The sequence below is a fragment of the Falco peregrinus genome, chromosome Z, assembly GCF_023634155.1.
Source record: "Falco peregrinus isolate bFalPer1 chromosome Z, bFalPer1.pri, whole genome shotgun sequence".
Lineage (NCBI taxonomy): Eukaryota > Metazoa > Chordata > Aves > Falconiformes > Falconidae > Falco > Falco peregrinus.
The window spans coordinates 40,042,649-40,055,067 of NC_073739.1; the positions used below are offsets into that span (position 1 = coordinate 40,042,649).

At 49.7% G+C, this 12,419-nt stretch overlaps 1 protein-coding gene across 1 annotated transcript; it reads left to right on the plus strand.

The window, feature by feature from the left end:
- The first annotated feature begins 5,237 nt into the window (after positions 1-5,237).
- On the plus strand, positions 5,238-11,861 carry ZNF367 (zinc finger protein 367). The gene is made up of 5 exons (XM_055791373.1): positions 5,238-5,589; positions 6,137-6,287; positions 8,007-8,126; positions 8,543-8,681; positions 9,318-11,861. Exons 1-5 carry the CDS (start codon positions 5,251-5,253, stop codon positions 9,562-9,564), a joined length of 996 nt encoding a protein of 331 aa, XP_055647348.1. The 5' UTR covers positions 5,238-5,250; the 3' UTR covers positions 9,565-11,861.
- Positions 11,862-12,419: the final 558 nt, after the last annotated feature.

The following is a 12,419-nucleotide window of genomic DNA, read 5'->3' on the forward strand; positions in this document are numbered from 1 at the left end:
GGCGTTAGTCTTAGCCCCGCCCCGACGTGCGGCCGCGGCCAATTAGTGTGCGGCACCGGCACGATCCGTAGCGGTCCCTGGCCAACGCGGGATGCCGCTCGGGGCGTTCGGCCCGGTTATATTCGCGAACGGTCCCGGAGCCCCGCCCCCGCGCTGGCCGCCCCCGCCCGCGGCGAGGAGAGCGGCAGGGGCCCCGCGCCCGCTCTGTGGGCGCAGCGGCCGCGGGAGGCTGCAGGCGCCCTGTTTCTGTGCATGCCTTTTAGCAGCGATGCCCTACCTACTGTCTAGTGGGAGCTGCATCGCACCCCGGTGCCAGCGCATCACCGTGTCACCGGGGGCCTTGCGATACAGTCCGCGCCCACTGTCGGCTGATAATGAAAGACGGAGCACTCCGGGCTGGGAGCTCCACGGGCGACGAGGCGGCCATCCCCTCGCACAAAGCCCCACGGTTTTTCATTCGCTCCTTTCTGCTCAAAACAGCTCCGGCGCTGCCAGCAGCTCGCAAGAGCAGCGCTCCGGTGGGGCGAGCGGCGTCCGAATTTGTCCTGGGGAGCTGCTCCGTTCAGCAAAGCCGGTGAATGGGGCTCCCGGCCGCCCCCAAAGCCTCCTTGCCGTGAGGCTGTACCCGCAGGCACCCCCGTAGCTGCCAGAGCCGCGCCGGTCATGGCCCGCGGTGCCTGGAGCGGCTGCACGTCCTCCGGCTGCCTCCGGGCTTCACGGGCGCAGCCAGCAGCGCAAACGCGCCGGGGGATGCAGCCGGGTTCGCTCACGGGCAGCTGGCAACTGCGCAGGCATCCCCGCCCTCCATCAGCTATAGCAGGGGTCCTCAAACTACGGGCCGCGGCCCGGATACGGCCCCCCATGTCCTCAATCCGGCCCCCGGTATTTACAGACCCCAGTGAGGGACATTCCCAGATGCAAATCTCATTCCCTAGTGCCTAAATCTCCCCTGCCTGGAGCAGAAACATTCCAAATACCACCACAGGGCTCAAGGTCTCATTCTGGGGCAGGGCACCTGTACGGATAGCAAGGCTAACACTGTGTCACTTAGTGGATCCAGCCAACACATGCATTTTTCTGCAATGTAATTCTGTTGAACTCAATTGATTATGTGAAGTTTTAAGCTGAGCAGTAAAGAGCCACCTCACCAAAGATGGATCTGCTTATGGTACCTACTGTACACAGGCAGAAATGGGAATTTATCTTTGCTGCAGGCATGCTTACCTCACTCTGTTTCCTTCCCTCTGGAATATTCAGTAGCTGGCCTCAAGTGAGCTGTTAAGATAAGCCATTTTATTGTCTTGATATATTGATTTGATATAAAGCAAAACTTGGAAAATGTAATAATAAAATGCTTAGATGAAAGTTACTATAACTATTGCTAAGTTATTATATAAATCCATATTACAACATGTATATGGATGTAATATGTAATAAAGTAACTTGTGGTGCGATTAAGTATTTGCTGTTATCTTTCTAAAGGCCATCGTGGTCTCAAAGTTTTCTGGTTTGAACTTCAGAGCATCACTAGAAATCATTGAAGCATGCTTCAGAAACACAAAGTAATCTCTTTCTTCATTTATCATGTGTTTGTGTTCTGTTTCAGCTTGAGAAAAATAGCGGTTATGCACCTAAAAGAGTAAGCTGTTCTACTTTTCATTTCTGAAATAGTTTATTATCTGAGGATGTTTATCTGAATCATGGCATCCTTCTTGAGTCTAACTAGCTGGATAGAACACCAGTACTTCTTTATCATTTTCTGTTGAATTTGTGCTCCCTATCCTTTCGCCATTTCTGTGTTACGTTGTGTGTTATGAAAGGTATGCTTCTTGTAATAGTAAGTGGGACTTGATCTGACTGTACATTGTATAATCTTGGTCCTTTACCTGTTAGAGAGAACTTCTTGTTTCTACCCTAACACCAAAATATTATGCTTTCATACATTAAGCTATTAGCATAGCATCAAAATACTATCAAAAGCAAACATATTTAATATTGCTAAGATACTATAGCTCAGATGTTTATTTTAGAACTGTTTTTACATGTTGTTACATAAACTATTAGTTACAATTGGTCATTATTTAGTCATAATACCTATGACTACATACTGAGAAGCAGTAGGTTTTAAGCCCTTCAGGTCACACGCATTCTCTGTGCATGTTTCCTCTTCCACAGCAGGTCTGGACAGAGGTCACTTCTTTTTGGTCATTATCATTACTACATGAAACACTATAGTTCAGAGCAGTTAAAATGTCAGAAGTGGCATCAGATCACCTCTGCCTTCTCTTGTGCTGCCTCCATTAACAAAGACCCATTATTTGGCACTAGAAAAATTTACAAGATCCATGCAAAGAAGTTAATCTGCTGCCAGGCCCTTGAATGGCATTACAAAATTTAACGAGCACACTGAGGTGGCATAGGGTAAGTATGGAGATATGCAGTTACTCACAACGCATTGCACCATTCACAGTAGCTACAATTTTATGTACCAAATCATAACATTAATTCCATAAGTCACTGCAGTTTCTCAGCAGTTACATGCACTACTTGAAGTATCAGTCGTGTAGTTTTTGGAAGTTGTGAAGGGTATTCACAGTTTGGTTTTGAAATGCAATTATTTTAACACAAGTAGTTTTTCTCCCAGGTTTTAACGTATCTTTCTGCATTACCACTCCTCTACAGCATTGTTCTTTTACTGCAACTTAGCTCCACAGGTTATTTTCAGGGCAGAAGCTTTTGAAGTGGGTCAGATCTAAGCATGTGGAAACTTGTTTGCTCATTTTGGAAACAAAAGTTACAGGCTGTACTGTTTTCTTTATGGCCTGGAAAGCACAGCCTGACCTGGCATAGTACCGGCAGTTGACATGTTGCACGCACTGGGAAGCTGGGGTGGTGGTTCTGTGATCAAGAATTTACCCAAGCAAAAATCAGCATGTTTTTGGTTTTTTTTTTATTTAGTTTAAAAGGGTAGTTGTCACAAACTGAAGTGTAATTGATAATGAAAGATCTGCCTATCTCTGGATGGGTACTTAATATTGCAGACTAGGTCTACTGTCTCTGCCTTGGAAGAACTGCTTAGTATTTTCCTGTTATCCAGAGGGGGGTTAACTGGTAAGTCATACACTGCAAATTTGCTCTCTCCTGGATGTTCTTGTTCCTGTCAGCAGTGATGGTTGCCAGCACTCTGACAAGGCAGCAGCCTACAGAACACAAACCGTGGTAAACGAAGCAGATCAGGGGAAAAAAAAAAATCACTGTTTTTACAGCTTCATGGCTTCTCTGTGCTCTTGATAGTGGTCTCAAAATTTAGCTGTTGATGGAAGAAATGTGAGTTACTTATTTTGCAACTGGTAACTGGTCAGTAAAGCTCACTGTGATGGCAAGACAGAGAGGTAAAAGCAGCATGTTAACATAATGCTACTAGTTATCTTCAGCACTGAAGGCCTGCACCAAGTGCCAAGAAATGCACTCCCACTTCTCTAAGCAGCGAGATCTACTGCTTTAAAAATGCAGAAAACCAGCATAAAGTAAATTAAATACCTTTTAGCCTTTTTAGTTTCCAGTGACCAGATTTCCAAAGGATTCAGTAAATAAGGCACAGTGGCTACCTGTAGTTTTAAAATCAAGTATCACCTGTTTCACATTTTGCTGGCTAAAGCCAGGTCAGCACATGCTACTGTATTTCCAAATCATCCATGGCTACCACCAAACCTTTCACTGGTCAGCCTCCTACCTCTAGCCCACACAGATGAGTTAAAGCCCACACAATTCCCAGCTCTGGGTGGCCTGGCCATGCGAGCCCTGTGCCCCAGTGGACTCGCAGCCTCCCTGCGTGCAGCAGCGTGTGCCAGCCAGCTGCAGACTAGACTGGGTCTCTGTTTCAAAGGGAAGACTGGAAACCCGTGTTTTAACATACTGTGTTCGTAATCGCAGGGTACTTACCTGAACAACTGTATTAGACTGGGGGGGAGGGGGACGACACACAACTAACCAGCCAGCAATACACTAAACCGAGTGATCTGTGCAAACCTAAAATTCCCGACTCGAGGCCCCTGTGCCCCTGTCAGGCGGCTCCGCAGCCGCTTGGCACAACCCCCAGCCCGCTCCTGACGGGCAGTGGTTAGTACCTGTTGCTCTACGGCGCGGTGGCCCGGGCGGGCGGCCGGAGCCCCGCCAGGCCGGGCCGCTTTGTCTGCGGGGAGCCGCGGCCCCGGCGCCGCACCGCTCGCCACCGCGGGGGGGCGCTGCTGAAAGGGGTGTCTTTCCACGCACACCGCAACCGCCCTAAGGGCCGCGGCACCGCCTCCACGGCGCCCTCCCGCCCTACGAGCGCCACGGTGGCACCTCACGGGGTAGCCCTCCCCTGCGCTCCCAGCTCTACCCTTAGCTGAGGCCAGAGCCACGGGACGGGGAAGGGAAAGGGCCTCCCCCGCCACTGCGGGCACCCCGCGAGCTGGGCGCGCCAAGGCCCCAGCGCTGCCGCGGCGATTGGCCCAGGCAGCCCAACCGCAGGCAGCGCGCGCCAAGCTCGCGCGGGCGCGCCAGCCCCGCCCCCCCCCCCCGCCGCGGTGGGCCAATCAGCGTCTCCTCCGAGGCAGGGAGCCGCGGCGCGGCGAGCCCACTCGTTTTCGAATTCTGACTGCGAGCCGGAGGCCTGTCCAATTGGGCGGCAGAAGCGAACCGCGTCTGGCGAGGGTGCCGCCCCCGGAGGCGGGGCCGCTGACTTCCCCGCCTAGCGGTTGGTCGGCGGGAAAGGCCGCGCCGTGACGCTCGCGCCGAGTCGGATGATTGGTTATGCTCGGGCGCGAAATGTAACGCGGGAAAATCTTGGGTTCGGCTGGGGCTGTAGCCGCGGAGGGCTCGGGGCGGCGGCTCGTCCTCGGGCATCGCCGGGATCGGGGCTGCCAGCGGGACCGGCGCCGCTTCGGAAAGGTGCGGGGAGGCGGAGGCTACTTCACCCCGGCCGTCGCTATGGCCGGGGTCCGCCGCTGACTTTGTGCATCCGCTCGTGGGTGGCCGCGGAGTGGGGGGGGCAAGGAGGCACCGGGACCCCGCCGGGAGCTGCCGTCCCTGGCGATGAGCGGCTGAGGCGGGCGCGGGCGGCGACAGGTGGCGGCGTCCGCGGGACCTCGGTGCCGCTCCACGCCCTCCGTCCCGGGACGCAGGCTTGGACAGCGGGGCTGAGCCGCCACAGAGCGCTCCCGCTCCCTCAATCCCACGTCCCGTACCGGTGCCCGGGAGGGGTCGACGATGGCGGAGCGGCTGCCGCCGGGCCCCCCAGTGTTTTTTTGCCAGGACTCCCCGAAGCGCGTCCTGGTTTCCGTTATCAAGACCACCCCTATCAAGCACTCATCGCGGCAGGGCGGCGAGGAGCCGGCGCCCGCCCCGCCCGTCCCCACCAGCCCCGGCTTTAGCGACTTCATGGTCTACCCCTGGCGCTGGGGCGAGAACGCCCACAACGTGACCCTCAGCCCCGGCAGCACCGCCGCCCCCTCCGCTCTCCCGCCGCCCCGCGGGGGAGCAGGTAGAGCCCCCGCCGAGGATGACGAGAAGGTGGCCGGCACGGGCGGCGGCGGCCGGCACCTGAAGGTGAGTATAGGATCGGGGCGGGCGGGCGGGCGGGCAGGCAGCGAGTTAAAAGGTGACTCCGCGTAGCGCGCCCCTCCCCCGCCCGGAGATTTAACGTGAAGTCACTTCCGGGAGCGGCGCGCGCTCCGGTGCCGGTCCGGTGGGGCGGCGCCGGCCGGCAGGTCGCTCTGTCGGTAGCCGCCCACAGAGGCGGAGCGGGGCAGCTGCCCCTTCCTCCCTCCGTTTAAAGTAATAAAAACCCCACCAATCCTGCATAAGGAGTCCCCGCTGCCCCCGGTCCTGTCGGTCTCTACCCGTGCCAGCGAGCGCACGGCCGAGCGCAGGCGGCGCCTGGCTCCCCCCGCCCGCCCGCGCCGCAGACCAGCCGTGAGCGGCGGCGGCCCGGGCCAGCGCTCGGCGCGCCGCCGGTCGGTGAATGGCGCTGTCACGGCGCCGGACCGCGGTCCGCCCGTGACTTAGGAGCGGCCTCAGGGGAACGCTGCGGGGTCTGGGCAAAGTGCGGCCGTGGGGCGTGCGCGGTGCCTGCTCCGTGGCTGTTTCAATGCAGGATGGGATAAGGCGCGGCCGTCCGAGAGCAGACACCGTCCGCGACCTAATCAACGAAGGGGAGCAGTCTTCCAGCAGGATTCGTTGCAATATCTGCAACAGGGTCTTTCCGCGAGAGAAGTCGCTGCAGGCCCACAAACGAACTCATACCGGTGAGTGACTGCCTGGTGTGAGTGGCTTAGGAAGCAGTAGCGAAAGAATGAAAAAAAAAAAACCAAAAACACCTCCGAAAAACCCGACCTGTTAATATTTTATTGTAACTGTCAAATTACACATTTTCCTTCTCATGCTTGTTAGTGCAATTGAAGTTTGTAACCGTGTTTGTCATGGGTAAGTGTAGCAGCAGTTGGGGCTGTACTAGTACAGGCAGATTGTGTGTTTTACGTGCTGCTGTCACAGGCTTTGTAAGAGGGAGATCTTCTCTTGAGCTTGGTGCTCTGTACATGGTAGCACCAAGTTTTTTGCTTCTGACTGCCTACTCTCTGTGACTTTTTCCTTCTTGCTGGTGTATTTTTCACCCACAGCAGTTGAAGTTTAGCTGTAAGAGGAGACAGTAGCTTAAAAAGTGGCTAGTAGCCTGGGCAGTGTAACACCCTGGAAGTATAGCTTAAATGTTGAGAAGAGAGTTCAGATGCTTAAAATCACCACCCAGTTGTCTCTCCCACCACCTGGAATTCATTTTCTGGGGTGGAGGTAGTGGTCACGGTGATTTACTGAACTGTATGTAGAAGGCAACTCACAGTTAAGTAGGATCGACTCACTCAATACCCAGCTGAGGCTGAACTGGAGATGCTGGGTTTTTAAACCATGCAAATGGACTCTGTATTCACAATAAAGTGCGAACTAATGTAGCTTGCAATACAGACACAACCACAAACGCCCCCCAAACCAACCAACCAAAAGCAAACAGAAAAACCTTGGCTCGCACGGTCTCTTTTTCTGACTCAAGTCACTAATGCTAATCTGGATACTAGTATTAAACAGCAGTTTGCTTGTGCTCTTTCATCAAAATGTGGTTGGTTTTTTTTTTCCACTTTATTTTATTAGGTGTTGAATTTACGTGAACTACTTAACTAAGCAGCGTTTACCCTGGTGTTATTGCTCTGACTTTGCAAGTCAGCATCACCCTCTTTTTGTCTGAGGAGAGGTGGATGGCATGCCTTTGCATAGTTGCACACAGTCAGATCCTCTTGAGGGACCACACACCTGCTATCTCTGTTCTTACTGCACTTTGCGTGGGGAAGTCTCCCTTGATGGCTGGCCTAAGAAAACTGCCTTGGCTTAAGTCGTAAGAAAAAAGTTTCTCTTGCGAACTCCATTTACCCATTACAACTCTTCTCAAATAGGCTTCCCTAATGAGATACTTCTACAACTTCGTATGTTACTATACTGTTGATCTCAGTTGTTTTACCCTGTTCAAGCTATGTTAAGGATAAAATTTATCTGGTTACAACTTGAATCACATGTCCATTTACTCATTTCACTTCATATATTTATAGGTCTATAGGTGCATAGTTTCATGGTACAAAGCTTATATGGTACTGGACAAGAGGCTTAAATCAGAAAATATGACAAGGGAAAATATAATTTTGGTTTTGGTGTCCGTTGTGTTGTATCCACCACCCCCACCCTCCATCCCCAAATAATTGTATTATCCAGTAACATTGAGCATGTACTTCAAAGTAAATATCTGTTTAGGGTAAAAGTGGATGTCTCCTGTTTGGTACACGAGGGCTTTTTAAGCAGGTGCAAGCATCTTGAGTGGGTAAAAGGAGAGCTTGCTTGTGGAAGTCTCAGGCTGGGGATCACCAGTGCATGCTGTGACTCTTTATATTCAGCTTTCATAAATCTGTTCTGTTGTTATTTTTAAGGTGAAAGGCCTTATTCGTGTGACTACCCAGATTGCGGGAAAGCATTTGTTCAGAGTGGGCAGCTCAAAACTCACCAGCGTCTCCACACAGGGGAGAAACCTTTTGTCTGCTCAGAGAATGGTGAGCCATCAGAGAACATTTGCAGCTTTCAGAACTAGGGTCAGTCTAGTACTGGAAATGTGTGCATGTTCACATGGTAAAGATCCAGAAAAGCTTCAGATTTTAATTCTGGAGGTGCTTCTAGGGAAGGGAGGAGCCATGCATAATCTGCATAATTGTACCAATATGTGTCTAAGGATTGCAAATGTTACTATGGAAGTAGGTTATCAGTAATTACGTCAGCTGGTGCTAATGTATAAAATGATGGTGCATGTTATGAACCTTGCAACTACAGCTTGCTGTTTTCAACCAAACCTAGGGTTTTGTGAGTGAGAAAAGTTGGATTCAGCAGTGTCTTCATCCCACAGATGTTATGCTTGCTTATTAGTTGGCTGCTTTGCGTAAGGTGTTCTTCATTGTTACTTGTGTTTTTCAAGGCTGTCTGAGCAGGTTCACACATGCAAACCGTCATTGCCCCAAACATCCATATGCACGACTGAAGAGGGAAGAGCTCACAGACAGGCTGAGTAAGAAGCAGACAGCTGACAATAAAGCTGTGGCTGAGTGGCTAGCAAAGTAAGTTCCCACATGGTGTCATCTTTTTCTAAATACTTATAAGGGTGGTCTGGGAAAGCATTTTGTTCTTGGGTGGGGGAAGGGGGGTAGAACCAGCAGAACAAAACCAGCTGTTCCTCCAGTACAAATCAGCCCAGCCTTGCCTTTCCTTTAAGAAGTGTGAACTCCTGGTCTAGATGAAGTTCCTCATGAGACTTTTTCTTATCTTTTTTTGTTTGGGTTTTTTTTGGTTGTGGTGGTTTTTGTTGTTTTGTTTTGGTTTTTTTTCTCTGATTAAATGCTTCTCTTAGCTTGATCAACACCTGCTAATGCCTTGTTAGTTGGTCTTGCTGAATTTGTGTTGGTATGAGGGGGCCTAGTGATACTTGTATGCCTGGTGATAAATGCCTGCTGGTAACACCATGTAGAGGAGAAAGCTGTTACAGATACTCACTTGGGCACTTTACACTTGAGATACTGAACAAAGAGGGTTTCTGACAGCTGGAGTACTACCATGTAAGGGCTGAAAGATAAGCCAAATACAATGCTTACTGGGATGCAAGCTAGTACTTGGAAGGTTTTTGCCAGCTTTGAATTGTTGTTAGTGTGAGTCAGTTGTATACATTTTAAAAGTATTCCCTGCATTTGATTTTGTAGATACTGGGAGACAAGAGAACAGCGTGCTCCTGCTCTGAAAAATAAAACAATCCAGAAAACGGATCAGGAACAGCAGGACCCTATGGAATATCTTCAGTCTGATGAAGATGGTGAAGATGATGAAGAGAAAAACAGTGCTCATTCAGCTGCTCGCCACCGCCGCCTCCAGGAACAGCGTGAACGCATGCACGGCGCACTGGCGCTTATTGAGCTTGCAAACCTAGCTGTGGCACCCCTACGACAGTAGAAAGAAACAGAGTCTGCCTATACAAAATGTACTCCTGGTGGTACTTAACCAGTTAGATCTTAAGCATAAGCTAAGCACCTTATTTGCTTATCATAGGCTGCTATTCTGTAGAATTTATGAAGAATGTTGTTGCCCCGTAACATGGGGTGAGAGAATTGCACTTTTTGTAAGGAAAAAGACAGATGTAAAGTTTTTAAGTATTTTGTAAATATGGGACTGCATAATGCAGGGTTGACAAATTTACGTGTTGTGGGAAGCTAGATTTTGCAAGGTTAACTCATTTATTTGAAGCAGTTTTCACAGGAAGCACCTTCTGAACGAAGTGGGGTTTTAATTAGCAGAATGGTACATGTGGCCAAAGAAGGCTGACAAAAAGTATTTATCTGACTATTTAAGCAAATTTATATAAAGTGATAGGTCTGGAAATAACTGTTAAACAGGAATGAAATAATGTTTTCCTACTGTCAGTATATCTTTACCTAGTATCACTAAAGTGGAAGGCAAAGCTTAGTTAACTTTTAGAGGGGAAGAAACTGCTTCATGCAGAGAACTGTAAGATCGTTCGGGATCTTCACTGTGACTGCTCAAGGTATGAGGCTTGACTTTGCTTTTATGTTTTCTGATGTGATTTCAGCAGAATCTCTTGGTAGCACTTGTTCTTCCTAACATGTGATGTTGGGAACTTTTGCACATTGTTGGGTTTATCTGAAAATGATTAGTCTTGCAAAGTCTAGACAGAGGTAAACAATTGGTGATATTTTTTTCAGGTATTTTTGGACCCTGTAGTGATTTGGCACTTGATTTTGTTAAAGGGGGTATTTACATGGTGGTATGACTTTGTAGTAAACTATTTTAGATCTCCTATTAGCAAACACTAAGTTTTAAAGTATTGCTTTTAATATGATTATTAGCAAATAGAAGCCTCTGTACTTTCTGTGCATAAAGCCACCTTACTGCTTTACTTCAGGATAACATGCCAATTTTGTGTTCACTAACTGTAGGACAGCTATCAAACACTGCAGAAAAGTATTCACTATACAACTAGAAAATAGGCTTCCAAAGATTAGTTACAAGTGTGTCGACAGTGTGATTTCATGTATTTTCCAAATAAATGAAGTTACAGAACACTGCCTAGTACTCAGATGCTGATATAAAATGTTTAGCAGGATATCTGGTCCTTTTGTGAATGTTGTGTACTTTCAGATAGCATAGTCTCATGGTGATCTTTTTTCACATTTTGCTTTGAAGGCCAGCAGAGATTCTCAATATGCTAACAAAACTGTTTTCAGTTGGACTTTTTGTCGTGCGATTTTGTGTTTTGTTTTGTTTTTTCATTAAGCTACTGCTTGAAGGGGATATTAATAATTTGTATTTACTGACCTGCTTGCTTTAACTCCTTCCTCTTGTTCAAGGTCAGGAGATTCAGATGAGAAGGGACGCACTTGCCCTCTCGCATAAACAAGAGGAAGAAATAATTTTATCCATCACTTGATATAGACTGACCAGAAGCTTACAGCTGTTCCAGAAAGTAGCCCGATTTTACACTGAAACCTGCAACTGTTGGGTTTTGTTCTCTGGTAACTGATAACCCTTTGTGGTTGAAAAATCTTATTAACCCAGTTTAAGTCATGTATTGATAAAGTTACCTAAAGGGTAATTGAATAATTGAAGGAAAAAAAAAAATCACTTTCATTGGATCTAAATAATTTTGCATCAGTGATACGGTTTAAACTTTTGCTCTCAGCTCCTAAACTTAGCAGACATCTGCCTCATTTGTTTCTGTTTTAAGCCTTTTAGGCTTCAAAATCTGAAAACACTGTTGTGCTAGGCTTCTCAGCCTATGTAAAACTCATTTCATGTGTGTAACAGTTTGGAGTTTCTCAAGTAAGTTACATGCTTTGACTGTTCTGTTGGCTGCATGCAAATAGTTTGATCACAAGATGAGCCCTGAAAACCTCTTGTAACTAATCACTCCTGATAAGTAGTTCACAGGGCATGGAACTGTGTAATTGTCAGCCAGTTGCAGACTCGAGTCATAACTTTATTAAGTTTTTCTATTATTATTATTTTTACCATCCAGCTGTAATGCTTCGGGCAACTTGTAGAATATTTCAAGTATGACAGGTACCCTGAATTGTACTTGGAAGCAGTTTTGTGTCATGACAAGTTCTGAGTGAAAGTAAAAAAATGTAAGAGTTGTGGAAGACTGCTTCCGTTTTGAAAGATGATGTAACAAAAAAGCAGACATGCTGCCGTTTTAATAAACGCTTTGAATAAAAACCTGGTTTAACTTTCAACTTTACTGTGTGCCGTTCGGTTACCTGTTAAAATACCAGCGCTCTTTTTCCTGCCACCCTCTCGGTTCGTCCATCGCAGAGGATGGAGCCGTGTGTTACCCTGTGTGCTGAAGTGTGGCGCGGCCTGGCCACCCGAAGCAGACGTCTAGGCGCTTCCCCGGCCTTCGGGAGCGGGGCGAGGGCTGCCCTGCGGCCAAGCGCCGGCCCGGCGGGGGCGGCCCCCAGCGCGGTCAGTGCCCGGGGGCGGAGGGGCTGCGGCCCGCTGCCTCTGGCGGGTTCAGCTCCCCGCGCCCGCCGGGCGGGCGTCAGGGACGCCGAATGCCCACCGTGGGCTGCACAGCGAAGCCCGCTGGCGGCGGGGGCTGCCTGCGCGCACCGCGGCCGTGGCGGCTCCCGCGGGCGGCGGGTGGCTCCTCACCCCGCGCGCCCTCCCTGCCGGCCGCTGCCGGAGTCGCCCCGCGGCGGCTGCTGGGGGGCGGGGCGGGCGGCAGAGCCCCCTGCCGGGCAGGCGAGGCGCGGCTGCGGGACGCCGCGGGCAGCGCCCCCACGTCTGAGCTG

What these genes read in the sequence shown, in the direction of transcription:
- ZNF367 (XM_055791373.1), top strand. Translation starts at nt 5,251, where the DNA reads ATGGCGGAGCGGCTGCCGCCGGGCCCCCCAGTGTTTTTTTGCCAGGAC. An exon ending in CCACAAACGAACTCATACCG is followed by an intron (nt 6,288 to 8,006) that starts GTGAGTGACTGC and finishes GTTATTTTTAAG; the next exon opens with GTGAAAGGCCTTATTCGTGT. An exon ending in TTTTGTCTGCTCAGAGAATG is followed by an intron (nt 8,127 to 8,542) that starts GTGAGCCATCAG and finishes GTGTTTTTCAAG; the next exon opens with GCTGTCTGAGCAGGTTCACA.